The sequence below is a fragment of the Chenopodium album genome, chromosome 14 (assembly GCF_948465745.1).
Source record: "Chenopodium album chromosome 14, dcCheAlbu1.1, whole genome shotgun sequence".
Taxonomy (NCBI): Eukaryota; Viridiplantae; Streptophyta; class Magnoliopsida; order Caryophyllales; family Amaranthaceae; genus Chenopodium; species Chenopodium album.
Window position 1 is genome coordinate 6,161,874 of NC_137847.1, and position 16,259 is coordinate 6,178,132.

The 16,259-nt window shown below is 34.8% G+C and overlaps 3 protein-coding genes across 6 annotated transcripts; 2 read left to right on the top strand and 1 right to left on the bottom strand.

Moving 5' to 3' along the window:
- Nucleotides 1-576: 576 nt before the first annotated feature.
- LOC145577660 (uncharacterized) lies at nt 577-5,238 on the bottom strand. Its single transcript, XM_081635138.1, has 9 exons — nt 5,114-5,238; nt 4,912-5,036; nt 4,079-4,179; nt 3,547-3,742; nt 3,368-3,460; nt 2,839-2,898; nt 2,654-2,728; nt 1,435-1,515; nt 577-948 (listed from the first exon to the last, which is right to left on the bottom strand). The coding sequence occupies exons 1-9, from the start codon at nt 5,187-5,189 to the stop codon at nt 577-579; spliced, it is 1,179 nt and encodes a 392-aa protein (XP_081491264.1). The 5' UTR covers nt 5,190-5,238.
- Nucleotides 5,239-6,374: 1,136 nt separating this feature from the next.
- On the top strand, nt 6,375-11,486 carry LOC145578721 (uncharacterized). 4 transcript variants are annotated; one of them, XM_081636024.1, is made up of 10 exons: nt 6,375-6,612; nt 7,069-7,186; nt 7,266-7,352; nt 7,465-7,589; nt 9,017-9,113; nt 9,221-9,298; nt 9,376-9,595; nt 10,270-10,508; nt 11,016-11,076; nt 11,290-11,486. In XM_081636024.1, exons 2-9 carry the CDS (start codon nt 7,103-7,105, stop codon nt 11,037-11,039), a joined length of 954 nt encoding a protein of 317 aa, XP_081492150.1. In that variant the 5' UTR covers nt 6,375-6,612; nt 7,069-7,102; the 3' UTR covers nt 11,040-11,076; nt 11,290-11,486. The 4 variants fall into 4 exon arrangements, with proteins under 4 accessions (XP_081492150.1, XP_081492149.1, XP_081492146.1 ...); XM_081636023.1 differs by having other exon boundaries at nt 7,072-7,186; XM_081636020.1 differs by lacking the exon at nt 6,375-6,612 and adding an exon at nt 6,772-6,904 and having other exon boundaries at nt 7,072-7,186.
- Nucleotides 11,487-12,330: 844 nt separating this feature from the next.
- Nucleotides 12,331-15,863, top strand: LOC145578723 (uncharacterized). The gene is made up of 9 exons (XM_081636025.1): nt 12,331-12,489; nt 13,364-13,586; nt 13,670-13,756; nt 13,882-14,006; nt 14,255-14,351; nt 14,492-14,569; nt 14,766-14,991; nt 15,254-15,477; nt 15,633-15,863. Exons 1-9 carry the CDS (start codon nt 12,440-12,442, stop codon nt 15,651-15,653), a joined length of 1,131 nt encoding a protein of 376 aa, XP_081492151.1. The 5' UTR covers nt 12,331-12,439; the 3' UTR covers nt 15,654-15,863.
- Nucleotides 15,864-16,259: the final 396 nt, after the last annotated feature.

The following is a 16,259-nucleotide window of genomic DNA, read 5'->3' on the forward strand; positions in this document are numbered from 1 at the left end:
TCTATCATCAAATAGAGGAACAAGCAAGAGGTTGAAAGTGCATGTCTTTCTAGAGGTTGAAAGTGCATGTCTTTCTTTCAGAAAAGATGCCACTTTTTCCTCCAGCAGCCCAAACAGAAAGATTAACAAACATCATTCATTTTGGGCTTATTAATTGAAAAAAGCTCTTTACTTTTTTTATTTTTATTTTATTTTTTTATATTTTTTTTTGGGGTAAGATGGTCCAGTAGCAAGGGAAAATCTTTCTCGAGAATCTAATACTGTCCAGACCTGCAATCAAACATCGTAATATTTCAAACATCACAACAATTTAAGTTTCGCAGGAGGCAAATCTTTGAAGTGCCTAATCAAATCGTCTAAAGGATGGCATTAACCAACAGAAGATGGAGTGACCAGGGAGGCAGATAATTATATACTCGTAATAGTAAACGATACTGATCACGCGCTAAAAACAGCCTACAACCTGTTTCTGCAGTATCCTTGCAAAGTTGTCCAACCATTGTGTTAGTATAATAGGAAAAACATAGAAAAACTGATGAAGACTGGAAAGCATGACTAATCATTAGAATGAGCTAATTATCCAAGTTTGTCCTTCCACATAGTATAATTGCATCGGTTTTGATTACTTCTAGGAACATTGGATGCAGGCGCCACACTGTCTACTAGAACATTGCCCTCACAGTCTATCATATAAGATATGTCTAAGCCTTCCAAATTAAGATGATAAACAATAAGGCTAGGATCACATATTTTGCTTACAGGATTGGAGGTTTCCTCACCTTCACAGTCTTCTACATTAGGAGAAATTTCAGCTGGTTCTACATTTCCTACTGTCGATATGGATTTATGAGGTCGGTGTCTCTGTGATGATGATCGTATGTCCCATGAAAGAACCTGCTCAATCAATTTCTTCATCTCACTGGGTGATGAATACAAACTGCTTCTCTTCTGAAAATAGATTAGAAAAAGTCAATTACATTGGAAAACTATGACACTCAAGATCATGCAGACAAGAACATTACAATTCTGGCATTGACAAGCACTCTTATCTATAACTGGAGTAAATCACTCAGTTTCCGAAAAGGCAAAAAATTGTCAACACTCAGTTTCCGTTGGGCCTACAGCATTGCCAAAATAAAGGCAGGCACATTCTAATCCCAATAAACATGGGGTACCTAAGAGTAATTTTGGAGATAATCTTCAGCATTCTAATACTCGTAGTAATTTTGGGGATGATCTAATCCATTGTGTGAGTTCATAAATGGAGAAACCCCAGGAATATTTAAAATAATCAGCATCTTTTATATTAAATACTTGTAATCAACTAAGCTTTTCTCATAATGCAAGAAGCTTTTCTTATCTTTAAGGACTATAAAGCTGACAAGGTTACCAGCATAGAAATAGTATTTTTGTAGAGATGACGGATATACATACCACTGATTCCCAACAATCTGCAAGAGCAGAGTGGAAGCTCTCAGAGAAAATAACAGAAGCTACAGCTAATAAGCTGTCTTCCTGCAAGAACAAGAAGAGAATTAGGATGGTTCTAATCAAATCATAGACACATATAATATGAAAATGGGAAGACACACAAACAAAATAAATTCATATGTTCAGTACGCCTGATATCTCAAAGTCATATCAGAGATTACAGTCAGAGAAAAGTTGCTTACACTAATACAGTCAAGGATCTTATAGATACAGTCAGAGAAAAGCACATTTAATTTAAAACAGGGAGAGCAAGTGACAGCAAACTTGGAAAAAGATTATAACATTCATCCAGCTAATTACTAGCATGCAAAATTCAATTGCCATATTGGTGCACCAATATTTACTCTCTAGCACACTTATAATTAGAAGAATGACTTAGGACATAAAAGGAACCAATAAGGGACTAGTAAAGGGGGTGGCGGCCTTTCTATTTAAACCAGAAATTTTTCTGGAGTCAAGAATCTCATATCTTGCATGCCAGCCATGTGTAGCTTGAACTCATGAACAGTCAACAAGCATAACAATTAGCATGGAGGAGCAGGAATGACTGAATGAGACTTGAGAGATAAAAGCAATGATCTCATTTTCAGGGGCACCAGGAGAAGAGAGATTGTCAGAGCTGTCAGTTTATCTAATATGATAATACCTCAATTCCTAAAAACTCCTTCCAGACTAATCAGCCTATAAGGTAACTATCCTCACTTAGGCCTAAAGATAAAATCCAACTGTGACTAAGGACAGAAATATTATCTTTCAAGATTTACGCTTTGTTTGGATAGGAAACAAGGAAGGAAAGGAAGGGGATGGATAGAAGAGGAAGGGAAGAGAGAAGAAAGGGAGGGGAAGGTGAGCTCCATTTTCCCTCCAAATCTCTCCAAATTTGGAGGGATTATGCTTATTAAAGAGAGAGGGAAAATGGATCCCTCCCTCTCCTTTCCCTTCCTTCCCCCAATCCTTTACCCAAACAAGAGAGTTTGCCCCCCTCCCTTTCTCTTCCTTTCTTTTCCTTCCATTTCTTTCTATCCAAACAAGGTGTTAGCCTTGAAACCAAACAAAGAACAAAAGCAGGACCAGATGATCATAAAATTTCTAATTCCTCTCTGAGAGTCAAGAAGATTAACATTTTCAAACATATGTAAGTAAACCATCAGAGAAAATTTACCTTAACCCATTCTGGCACCATTGAATCGTGGATGCTGTCACAGTATGGAAGATAAGGCTTCACATCCAGTACTGGCTGTCACAATTTTACATAAACTTAATTGCCACACTTAAAGCCACCAAAAACTTTAACCAGCACCTCAGGCCCTCAGCCCTAGCAGAAAATGCAAGGAATGAAGCACTTACTGTTCCATCTACCAAATCCACACCAGAAAGTAAAATCATATGTCCTTGAAAAGCCTCGATCTGGAGAATGAAAACAATTGCTACCTAAGTTAGCATGTGCTACTCAGTTCAATTACTTGCCCATAACTTGCAGAAATGAATCATATTAAGGCCAAAGGACTTAAAGATTTAACCTATCCTTCTCACTACACTAAGATTATCATGTTTGTTGCCTTGCTTAATGTTTCTAGAACATTTAGAAATTTCTTGGACCTAGCAAGGGATGCAGAATAGGAAATAAAATAAAATTAAATAGAGACTATGTAATATTTTCCTCGGAGAAGATACAATTCTTCAAATTTCCTTCACAATGTCTTTGACACCTCTTTGGCTAATGACAATTATATTCTTAAAATAGTTTTCAAACAATCTCTGTATGTTTTATTTCCTAACATTTTTGTAAGGTATTCTCTTTGAACAATATTCAAACATCTATCCTAAATGTTCCTCTCGAACAAAAAGAGCTACTTCACAAAGGGAGAATACTTGCCTTAGCAACAGTTAGACCAATTGGACTGGGACGATGGGGGGTTCTTGTTGCATATACTCCTTTTTTGCCTCCTTTTAATCGTGGCACCCTCACCTAATCGTTCATATAACAATTGTTAGGAGGGAGGGGGGGAGAGAAGACATAACTAACGTGGTACCAGTAATAAATATAGTGCGAACCTTGGCTTTGATCTTTGATCTGGAAGGCTCTAACCATAACTTATCCAAATCAGTATTTAAGTGGAACACATATATAATCCAAATATGAGAATACTCTTCAAGACCTTCCAAAGATGCCGGAGGAACCCTCATTGGGTCAAACATCAAACATGCTCGAGCAAGTGGCACCAGCAAAGGTTGTCTAGGCGTACCATTCCTACAGTAATTATAATTGGTAATGTTATATAAATTAAAGGTAAACTAGAAACATATCTCACGATTTCACTATACCAGTACACCCTAAAAGATCATTTGAGTTTTGCCGATACTTGATCACCAAATCCTACACATAACTCATACTTGCAACTTAATAGTTTCTACAGCAGTTATTACAAGCAAATAATTAGGCAAGCCTGGTTACATTATCCCTTATCATTTGCGCTCTTCCAATATTTAGTTTTTAGCCATAAGCAAGTTGAATATTAAATTTTACTTTACACCTATCAACTCCTCAAAATTGCTTCAAGTTCTGGCCCAAAAAATCATTAAGTACCTGGTTGAGAAGCAAGATTGGACCATACCAATCGGAATCATGGGATAAGATGTTGGATCCATATTATCTGTCTTCTGTTGCAGAAATGCCTTCCTCAATTCCTAGAGATATATCCAATGAAACATCAGGGACCTCACGAATCAATAAAAACAAAAGAAATCGTCAACATTCTATGCAACAACCATCATACAACAATGTCATATTATAAAGCAAATTTCAATGACACAAGCCAACACTTCTAATCACTACACTTCAAAAACATATGCTAATGATTTCTGAATATAAGAAACATTATCTAAATGACTCGGTGTTCTTCAGCGAGGATTCAACTCAAGAATGAAAAGGGCCATATCATACAAATTGGTTTGCCCTCTTCCATTAGACTATTTACATTACACCCCAACGAATTGAACAACTGTATCATTGGAGTCATCATTGTACATAAAATCAGTTCATTCAGTAGTTTCCTTCTCTTATTTTACATTCACGAATGGTTTCATTCATTTGATCCACAAAAGAATGAAACAAGAGCAATGGAAACCAAACCCATTCCACAACTTCACTTATAAAACTACAAAAAAGAAAAACCATCCAATAGCATTCAAATGGGTAGCTGCAAATGAACTTCTCAGACAGTCAGACCCTATATCTCAGATCAAAAATGTGGGGTTCGGATTCGGGTTCCGGTTCGGTCTCGTACGCAATCATAAACAACATCATTCAAAGTTTTCAAACCCATCAATACATTCATAATAATTGGAATAATCAATCAAAACCTCAAAAAGACAAGAAATTTATAATCAAAATATCTGAAACTTCAATGTAAGATCAACCTGTTGAGCTCTAATTCGGCCTTGTCGTTCAGCAGCACATTTATCAACAGAAGATTGAAGAGATGCCTCCAATTCTTTAACATTTGATTCCATGGCTCTCCATTTTTTTCCCAGTATATAATAAGCTGCTCCATATGAAAACAAATACATATAAGAAGACATTAAAGATGCAATCTTGAAAGAGAGTAAGATAGAGAAGCACCAGTAATGGCTGCAACAGAGAAAGTTAAGGTGAAGGTGGTGGGTAGCCATTGTGATGTTGCTGTGGAGTCGCCCATGAACTTAAGAAAAGGGGGTTCAGGGTTTTGCGCAAAGAGAATAGTTATGTACTTATGTTATATGGCCATATGTGTTAGAGAACCTCAACACTCATGCCTTTTTTGTTCCAATATTTGCGGATTTGGTACTTGGGATTTTGGAATTAGAGAGAACTAGAAAAGGGTAAGAGAATCTTTACCTCTGATTATCCTTACTTGTAGGATTCGAATCTTAGACTTCTAGGATCTGAGGTAAGAGTCTTATTAAGTGAGTCAATACTTTGTTGGTATAGAATTGTCAATTAAAAATTAACAATTTGATTACAAGAAAATACAAGTTTAAAACTGATAAACAACAAGGGGTATATATGTAAATTATAGCCAACTTTAGTTAACTGCTATTTTCTCTCTTCCCTTAGCTTTCTCTCTTCTCCTTCAACCTTCAATTTCAACAGTGAAATTAACACCTTTTTACTACGACATTGAATAAGCCGAAATCAATGGAGGAAGAAAAGCTTTCCTACGTTTTAGGATTAACCATGTCCTTTATTTTCACTTTGTTATTCGAGTTTTGCCGCGCGGGAATGGTGATATTAAGTCAATGTTAAGTCAAAATCAATGGTTAAGCTAATTGATGTGATACATACTAAGATGGAAATTCCTTATTCCTAGTTGAAAGCAAGAACTTTTTGTAACAACAAATTCTATTTGTTACTAACAAAGTCATGCAATACTAAAATGCTGATTATTTGGTACAAAAGTAAACCTTACATGGTACCAAATGACATACTCCAAAAAATTCTGTTGATATTAACAAAGCTGATATATTGTTCAAAAAAAAAAAGTTGTATAGGGTACTAAAAGTAAGTGGTGCTAAACTTAAACTTAAATACTATGTTGTATCAAAATGAGTGAAAAGTGTACATTTACCAAGTTGACTTTTGATAAAGTTTATAAAATCATCACAATTAAAAATTGAGCCGTCTGTATAGACGAGAAGTATTGTAAATCATAGATTTAACCTGAATTTCAATCAAAAATAAAGAGACAAATGATATCGAGATAGTCAAACATTTAAATCCATGCCTTCTTATCAGTTCATAGTTCATAGTTCAAATGTTCAATGAAAGTCCAAGGTAGTAGGAGATTGGAAAGTTCACCCTTACTAATCAATTTCAAAAAGAAAAAAAAAAAAAAAAAAAAAAAAAAAAAAAAAAAAGGATAGAACGATAAACAAAAGTGCAAAACACATCTTGGTTTACAGTAAACTAATTAGAAGTTATACTTCGTAACTGATTAATTTAATTTAATTAAGCAGCACACGACAAACCAATTAAAACTATGCATCAAACATAAACAAATGAATCAAAAATTCAACTCTTTATCCAATTACTCCTCCTTACAATTCAGAAATTGGAGTACACCTGAAGTCACAGAATTGAAGGTAAGAGAATGTTCTGCTATTTCCAAGATTCAATTTTTGTTTTAAACACATCAATTTATAGCTCTTTCGATAATGTGGGTTAAAGTTAATTAATTGTTAGCACATACAATATATCTGATCATCTGATATATATGTGTATTCCCTTTTGATTTTAATGCAGATTTATCACATAAAAAAGAATGTTGAAATCAGTTCAATTTCTACTTCCATACATTTTGTTTTCTTTTTACTTCTTTGAGGTTGATGTTGATTCTATCAATGCCCATTTATATTTGCATTCCAATTTTAGCAGGTGGGTATTTTTGGTTTCAATTATTTCAGCATTTATTTTTGGTTTTCTAGGGTTTAGGGTTTATGGGAATTGACTGTTTTGAATTAAAATGTGATTGATTAAAATTTTGGTAAGTGGGTTTATGATTAGCTCATCATATATGCACTAATTAGTAGTAATTATAGCAGGGGAGAAGCTGAAGCAGTGAGAAACGATACCATGTTAACAATTTTGAAAGAGGAGTTCACATTTCCTGTCGATTCGCCCCTGTTTAAAAACTGTCATGCTTCTACCATTGTTGAGGTGACTAATTTAGATGAATTCATGATTTGTTTACTTGGCATTGTTGTAGTGTATGTAGCTGAAGATTAGAGTTTTGTAGGTTGAGAAGGATCATTTTTTGGTTGCTTATTTTGGGGGAACTGAGGAAGGCGCACCGGATGTTAAGATATGGTTGCAAAGATATAAGGTAGTATCATTGTAGTCAGCAATGTGAACTCATACTTTGTGAATTTGTTTCAATTTATTTTGCGTAGGGCATAAGTTTGATTGCTGCGAGCAATTTAATTTGTTGTATGTAGGATGGCTCTTGGAGCTCACCTACTGTTGCCGATGAAGAACCTTTGGTTCCAATGTGGAATCCTGTACTTTTTAAGGCATGTGATCAGCTGCTTCTGTTTTATAGGGTTGGTCAAGGCGTTCAGAAGTAAATTCTATTTCTTTGCTCTTGACCTGTTGTTGGATCCTTATTGTTCTTGCTTGGAATGAAAATGTTAGAACTTCTTTGATTCATGGAAAACTTAAGTGAATTAAGTCTATCTTAACCCAAGTAATTTAGTAGAATGTTTGAAGAAAACTTAATGTAACTAGTGTTTATTGAATAAAAATATATATATTCTATCATTTTTAACTTAAATGTCTTGCTAAGCTGTAAGTTCTGGTATGTACAGAGCAGTCGGTAATTTTTGAATCAATTTGTTCATGTATTTTGGTGTTCTGACAGCCTTAAGCTTGGTTATTCTCAATAATGTGATGGATGAGTTGAAAATATCGACAATGCTGCAATGAAGTAGCTGTTTCTCTGTGTTTAGCTCTTGAGCTGGAATGTTTTTCCATCAAACAGCCTAAATGTTTTCTTTGCTACACGCACACACATTAAACTTTCCATCAAACAGCCTAAATGTTTTCTTTGCTACACACACACACATCAAATATTGTTTTCTCACTTTTCTGTGTTTCAAAATCAAATTTGTTTTCAAATGTTCAGTTACTCTTTCCTCTCCTATAATTATTTTGAAGTAGTAGATCAGAGTTCTCAGAATCTTATTTGCTTTTATATCCTTGCTTTATTCACTTCTAAGTGAAAAACTTATAGCTCAAAAGAGTAATAGGCTAGATCATTCCTAGAGGATAGTTAACATACCTGAATACAACCAGCTTAACCAAAAAACATTGAAATAATTCGAAATTTATCGTTGATCCTTTTACGCATAGAGTTGAAGTAAAATTCCTGCAAGCTGTTCCTATAGATTATTTCTATCCTAATGTTATTTTGAAAGATTTTACTTAAGACTCATCTCTAAACAGGCTATATAATAAGACCGGGGTATGCACCCCCATTCCCTTTACAAATCTACTTAAGTCTCATACTCACATTGACTCATTGTACGCCTATCTTGTGCAAGGCTTGCTTACGTATTTCATTTGACATAGATTGTCATTTTTCTAAACGTCTTTTGTATAGATAAGTGAGTGTCATAACTTCTGATAGAAGACACAAATTTTCATTACTACTGCATAGTCTTTAACAGTTTAACCCAGCGCTTTTGGCTTCCTTTAGCAGTTAAGCTAACTTCGATAGCTACAGCTCTTTCTGACCAAGGATTGTTCCCTTGACATATTTTTTTTGTTGGCTTCTTAAATAATAATGGAGGATCCAGCATGAGTACTAAATTACCTAATCTAAGAGTCTGCTGGTGGGAAGCGTCTATCACGTGTTATCTGGCTTTCTGCACTGTGAATAATAATGTTGAGTACTTTAATGTTAATGGAGTCAAGGACTGTAGAAATCAGCTGGATAATTGCTTATTGTAATTGTTTACTTGTTCTCATTGTTTGGTCAATGAACTTCAGTTGGACTGGATGCATGATGCGTTCATTTGATGGAGGTTATACTTGGACAAATAGAGAACAACTTCCTCCTGGTGTATTAGGACCTATAAAAAATAAGGTTCAGAACTTCAGAGTGCCCTTATATTTTTCACCTTTTCTATTTTGTAATCATTAGTTTGCCAATCATACATTCACACTCAAATATTGTGTTTTGTTCCTGTTCAGCCTATTCTGTTGGACAATGGGCAGATGATCTGTGGGTCTTCTGTTGAAAGCTGGAACTCTTGGGGGGCTTGGGTGGAGGTATGGCATTCTAAAATCATAAAAATTTGATCGTCCTTGCTCTGCTTTGAATTTGACTCCTTTTTCCCTTTTTCTAGGTAACATCAGATTTAGGTAAAACTTGGAGAAAAAATGGACCAATATACATCCCTGGTGAAGGTCTGAGTGTGATTCAACCCGTACCTTACCAGACAGCAAATGGGAGTTTACGGGTCCTTCTTAGGTCTGCTATTGATAGAGTTTGTATGTCTGAATCCTTAGATGGTGGTCACACCTGGAGCTACGCGCAGCCGACTGCACTCCCAAATCCTAATTCAGGTTTTTTGCCAGGACACATTTCAAGTAGTGATTCTTATTAAATCTTTTAGCAGAAATTTATGTGGACAAAGTGAATTAATGTCGTTATTTCAATCTAATGTATACTTGAGTGACAAAGCTATACTTGCAAGGGCAGAAAGCCTGCAACTGCTCAACCCTTGATTAAAAATATATACTCCCTCCGTCCCCAAAAGAACGATCCTTTTGGGTTGATTTCGCAGGTATTAAGAAAGTTAAATAAAAAGAAGTAAAAGTATATTGGAAAGATAAATTTACATGAGGTTTGTAAAAAAGTAGAGAGAGAAAATATTAAAAGTACATGAAAAAATAAAATTTTATATGGGGAAGCTATTTTTACACAAATATTGTTGTAAATTGGTGGGTATTTTAGTGCAAATGGGTCAATCATTTCGGGACTAAAAGTAGGCCAAAAGTGTCGAACTTTTGGGGACGGAAGGAGTACTAACTTACTAAGATTACACCTTGCATTAAGTAGTAGAAGATGTTAAGTTTGGTTGTACACATCAAACTATATATATACATCTTAACTTGATTTCTATCTATTTTTGCACTTGTGAATTGTAACTTCTTTGGCCAGATTAAGGAAAACAAATAAAATTCCCCAACTCTTTAGTTAAGAATTTTTGGGTTTACAGTCCACTAACTTAAACCAGATTGTTATTTACTAGGAATTGATGGGGTGAAGTTGAAGGATGGTCGTCTTGTGCTTGCTTACAACATTGAAACACGGGGATTACTCAAGGTTGCTGTGTCGTGTGATGATGGTGACTCATGGATTGATGCTTTGACACTAGAGGATACTTCAGACATGGAGTTCTCTTATCCTGCTGTCATCCAGGCCAGTGATGGATCAGTGCACATCACTTACACTTACAAAAGGGAACAAATTAAGGTGCATTCAACTTTCTCCCCACCCCCTCTATAACTTCTAGCTAATTAACTATTGTGCTCAATATCTAATAAAAACTGTCATAATGTTGGGTTTACAGTGATTGATTGATGTGTATCTAATATGGGATTTAGGCTTTGATTGATTGATTGCTCAATATCTAATAAAAACTGTCATAATGTTGGGTTTACAGTGATTGATTGATGTGTATCTAATATGGGATTGAGGCATTCATTAATTGATTGATTGATTGCTCAATATCTAATAATAACTGTCATAATTTTTGAGAACTGTCACCTTCAAGTTTTGACTATAACAATTTGTTCTTGACTTCCTCATCAATCAAACATCCGATCTATCCTTTTAGAAGTGTTGCATTCATTCTTGTTTGTCAGATGCCTGATTAAAAATTGCAATAACAATGTGAAATTTATCACACATTGTACAGTAGATAGTGTGAAGTCTCTTGATTGGGCATTTAGCTAAACCTTTGTCTTGCTTTTGGTCCAGCATGTTGTACTACAGCTCAATTGACGCGGTGAACCTTAAATTCCGTGGCAAGCCTGCTGAGGTATGAATAGTGTTTGCTTGATAGATCTGATATTTTTGCTTCTCAGGTTCTAATGTTTGTAACTGCAGCTTGTGTGTGTGTGTGTGTGTGTGTGTGTGTGTGTGTGTGTGTGTGTGTGTGTGTGTTTTCTCTGGCATTTCATATCCAAATGTGTAATTTGTTGAGATCGAGTGACATCTTCTTCTGTTAAGAAACTATTCTTTTTCTTGACAGCTGACGCTCAGTGCGTGCTTGTAGACTTCTCCCTCTACTCGGACTGCTGGATTGTTGCTGATTTTAAGCTGTGTTGCATTGACACACAAATGGACATAGATACTAGCAGGAATTCAATAATAATGTGTAATAAACTAACTATTCAGAAATAAACTGGTTACGTATTATTTATGCTTCTATACATCCTACATCGGCTATGTGTATTGGTGTTTGAGTATGTTACTTGTGACATTAATGTTTGGTTTTAAGGTCTTCATGATCTGATTATATGCCTAAGCTGTAGCAGCAGTGTAACGCTCTAGCGTGTATCACGCCAGTGGATTGTCACTCACTGAACGAGTAGACACGTGTGTACTCTAGGTTGTAAGTTAAGTTTGAAGTCGCAATTATTGTAGCTGTGTCAAGGTTTTGTTAAGGCCTTAAGGGCCTCCCAGTATATACAGCCAATTAAGTACTCAATTCCCCGACTCTTCGAGGATGTTGAAGTGGCCTGAGGCAAACAACCCGTGCACGTAAGATATTATCTGAAAATAATGTTTGAGGTTGACATCTGAAATTTGAAGTAATAAACGAAATAACAGGCTTGTACATTGAATTAGGATAATTTGGTCTTTTTGTTGGTCCGAAATCCGAATGAGCTACAAGGGCAAGTTGAGAGATTTGAACTTATGATGTACTTCGTATGAAGTATCACATACAAGTCCTCTATTTTAACCATTAGACTAAGATCTCATTGTTATATTTTGATCCTTAAATAACAGTGTTAAGTAGTTAACTATTAGAAATAGGAAAAAAAAAATTAACATAAATAATCTCAACTTTGTTTGTCGTTCTCATTTTGATCCTTACTTTTATTTTAATAATAACTCGGTTCAATCCTAATGATTTATGTCACATTTTCAAATTAGTCTGAGGAGGACTATAACTCTTACGGTCTCACCTAACATGATCCATCACGTGGCATCACTTGTTCCATTGTTTTGTTTCAAAGGAAGTATATATTGTAGTGGGTAGAGTAAGAACTATGAAGCTCATCTCTTTATCTAACAAATTTTCATGGCTTCCGGTGGCAATCAAGGGAAATTTGAAGCTAAGGTGATATGTCATCACAAATGTTGATGCTAGATTGAGGGTTGTCGACAACTCGATAATGGTGGAGCGTATACAGGGAAGAGGTTCTACGCAATTAGAAAGTTCCCAGTAAGTGTTATTGTTAAAGTTCCTAGCATATTGCTGTCATTTTAGTTAACCATATTCTGGTTGAATGTAATGTTACACAGTTTGTGCTTTTTTTTTTTTTGGTGTTCACACAGTTTGTGCTTTGAGAATATGACATACTGAGTTAAATAAATGTACGGGTTAAAATGAGGACAAAAGAAATTGGGATTATTTATGTTTAGATATATACTATGTAACACAACTCTATAACATTTTAAGAGAAGTTACCTTACCCGTAAATAACATTAACCCAATGGCTAATATTCGGGTTTACTCCGTTCACAAATTTCTGAATTATATAAATCAACTACAAATAGATAGAAATTAAAAATTTGTAAGTTAAACAAAGAGTAAAGCTTAAGAATTTGGAATTTCAAAGTTTATTGATGGTTCTTGAAGTTTAGATACCATACTCAATACCTTTTGCTATATAAAAAAGATTCTATTTTGTGATAAAATTGCTGCAATTTATGCCACTAAATTACTATAATTAATTAGCTAATCTGCAATTGTTTTGTGATTAGCAACATGCTATAAGAGTATTATATTACAAATTGTTACCACACATATAAATAAACTAAGAGATGGAGGCTTTTTATAATGAAATTTGGCCTGACTAATCACAAAGTCAATGATAATTGCCATGTTTACACATTTAATACACTCCATTTGCCAAATAAATGAAGAACTTTTAGATCAAGTTAGAAGAACAGCTTGTCTTAGCTTCTTTTATCATTTACACCTAGATTACTGCATTATTAAGGTTATGATGAACTAATGGCTGTTCTTTTGTGTGTCCATTCGAGTCGTTTTGATGATTGCATGTTCATTTTCTGATATAATTCAGCTATTGCAGTCTTGCAGGTATTTGGTCTGAACTTACATACAGTATGAAGTTCATTAAGCTTTGGGATGGTAAAAAGAGTTGCATCTGCACTGTCGTATTACTTATCCTTTTCTTTCTTTTGATTGAGGGAGGCAAAACAGAATCTTCCATGTTAAAGGTGGTGCAAGAGGAGTTCACATTTGATGAAGTTTCGCGCTCTTTCAACATGTGCCATGCTTCTACAATCGTCGAGGTAATTGTGAAAAATAACTGTGTAGTGTAACTTGCTCATTCTTCATCTCTGCAAGATTTATACATGTTTATTAGCTTTTGTAGGTTGAAAAGGGTCATTTTTTGGTTGCTTATTTTGGAGGCTCCGGTGAGGGTGCACCTGATGTTAAAATTTATACACAAAGATATAAGGTAAGTGTGTGTAATAATACAGTCCAATGAATTTATGCATTGAAAAGAATCATGTACTTAATTCATTTGAACTACATAGTATTGTAGTTACATAAAATGAGATGTAGGTGAATGTTTTCGTGCAGGATGGTTCATGGAGCTCTCCTATCGCTATCGAACAAGAATCTGAAGCTTCAGTCTGGAGTCCTGTGTTGGTTAAAGCTAATGATGAGTTGCTCCTGTTTTTTAGAGTTGGTCCAACCTTTCAAACGTTCGTAATTTGTTCTGTTCTGTTGTACATTCTGAAATTTAGCGCGATACTCCATATATCTTTGCACCCTCCCCCCTCCCTAGGAGACCAAAAGACAATTAAAATGAACTCAGACATACCAATCATCAATAGAATGACAGCTTAATTATTATTTTTTCAGCTAATAACAAACAATATGACATATGAAAGTTTAGTTATAACTTTGTGAATATATTAGTACGGAGTATTAACAGTTTGTGCTCGTGCAGTTGGACCGGTGCTATGAGACGTTCAGTTGATGGAGGAGTCACTTGGTCATCGCGAGAACAGCTCCCTGCTGGTATAATTGGACCTGTCAAAGTTAAGGTTAGGATCATATTATGATTAATTCTTACTATTAATTCATCTTCCTAATTTCATTAATGCTACGTTATAATTGTGTAATTTGAATTTGCAATGCAAGATTCTTAATGTACATGTACTTTTGTTTCTTCATACATATTCAGCCTCTTTTAATGGAAAATGGAGAATTGATATGTGGATCCTCTGTGCAAACATGGAATGCTTGGGCATCTTGGGTGGAGGTAATTACGTTCATGGATCAAATATTGTTTACTTCGTGAAGTTTTTGAGACGGTATTCTAAAGACATGGGATCGAATTTTGTTTATAAACATAACTTCGTGATTTTCTTATATACACCAATGAACTTACATTATGGTTTGTCTTTGAGACGAGTCTTTTTTATTGAATACGTTATGGCTTTAATACGCACTTTTAGATGACCCCGGATTTGGGAAGAACATGGAAGAAATATGGACCCATAGTGGTTCCAAATCATAATATGAGTGTGCTTCAACCAGTACCTTATCTCACAAAGAAGGGACATATTCGCATTCTTATGAAATCACACTCGAGCATTGGTAGAGTTTGCCTAGCTGAATCTCGAGATGGCGGTCGCACTTGGAGCGATGCTGTGCCTACTCAACTCCCAGATCCTAATTCAGGTACTAGTGTACTGGCTAAGGACTTTACTATTAGTCTATTAGCACACTTAGCAAAATTGATTCGTATTCAATTTTGAGATTGAATTTTGACTCTCAGTCTTAAATTGAGTGGTACAGTTTGTCTAACGTGTGTCTATGGGCACATGCTAACCTCTACGAACGCCATATAATTTCTGTTCGACAATTTTGCTGCCAAATTACAAAAAATGGTCTATATATCTTGGGATAGTTTCTTACTGACTTGATTTACTTCCATGATCAGCAATCGATGCAATCAAGTTACGTGATGGGCGTCTAGTGATCGTTTACAACACAACTTCGAGGGGAATTCTCAAGGTTGCCATCTCTTGCGATGATGGCGATTCATGGCTTGAAGTTTTGACACTCGAAGACACTCAAGGAATGGAATTCTCATACCCAGCCATTATTCAAGACAACAATGGATTAATTCACATTACGTACACTTCCAAGAGGACACAAATTAAGGTAATTTTTGCTTTTCATTTAGTTAATTTTGTCAATCAATTTATACAATTTAATTTCTATTGATAAAAGGATAAATTAAGGTGATTTTTCTTGTTCATTTTGAAAGTCAATGCTAATATTACACTTATTTATCATAACCTCTTTTCTCCTTGCAGCATGTTGTTCTTCAGCCTTGAGGGCCCTCGACACTTGTATTGTGATGACTGATGAGGATAAAAAGCATAATTTATTATGCACAAAATATATGTTATATTCTTGTTTAATTATGTAACAATTATTTGTATATAGATCTAGGTATTTGATAATCAAGTACATTTTATATACAAAAGTGTTTGACTTTAATGATGGATCTCACATGAATACATGATATCTAATATTTGATGATCGATGATCGATAATTACTAATAATTGGTACCATGTCGAGATCTAAGTAAGTTATTACATGATTAAGGTGAATACATAAATCTGAATATTAAATCAGTCTTTTATATTGTGTTTGGTCATCTACCTTAGTTTGAGCCTAAAGGTAGAAATTGTTTATGATTCATAATAATTGTAGCACTTAATAATTGACACAAATTTTAACAAAAATAGAAAGAAAAAGTAATTCGATTGTTTGATTGTGTAGATTAAGAATTAAATGAAAAGAAAATGAGTAGTTGAACTTTGTTTTTAGGTGCCATCCCCCAAAAAGTTGGCATTTGAAAGTTGTTTGTTGCATTTAACTTTCATTAATCCTAGTTTCTTTTTTTGATTGCATGAACAATAACTAATAGACACCA

Coding starts and splice junctions, on each gene's coding strand:
- LOC145577660 (XM_081635138.1), bottom strand. CDS start 5,189: ATGGGCGACTCCACAGCAACATCACAATGGCTACCCACCACCTTCACC. Junction 4,180..4,911: donor GCCGAATTAGAGCTCAACAG/GTTGATCTTACA, acceptor ATATATCTCTAG/GAATTGAGGAAGGCATTTCT. Junction 1,516..2,653: donor TGGTGCCAGAATGGGTTAAG/GTAAATTTTCTC, acceptor TTGTTCTTGCAG/GAAGACAGCTTATTAGCTGT.
- LOC145578723 (XM_081636025.1), top strand. CDS start 12,440: ATGGTGGAGCGTATACAGGGAAGAGGTTCTACGCAATTAGAAAGTTCC. Junction 12,490..13,363: donor ACGCAATTAGAAAGTTCCCA/GTAAGTGTTATT, acceptor CAGCTATTGCAG/TCTTGCAGGTATTTGGTCTG. Junction 15,478..15,632: donor CCAAGAGGACACAAATTAAG/GTAATTTTTGCT, acceptor TTCTCCTTGCAG/CATGTTGTTCTTCAGCCTTG.
- LOC145578721 (XM_081636020.1), top strand. CDS start 6,792: ATGTTGAAATCAGTTCAATTTCTACTTCCATACATTTTGTTTTCTTTT. Junction 7,187..7,265: donor ATGCTTCTACCATTGTTGAG/GTGACTAATTTA, acceptor AGAGTTTTGTAG/GTTGAGAAGGATCATTTTTT. Junction 9,114..9,220: donor TAGGACCTATAAAAAATAAG/GTTCAGAACTTC, acceptor GTTCCTGTTCAG/CCTATTCTGTTGGACAATGG.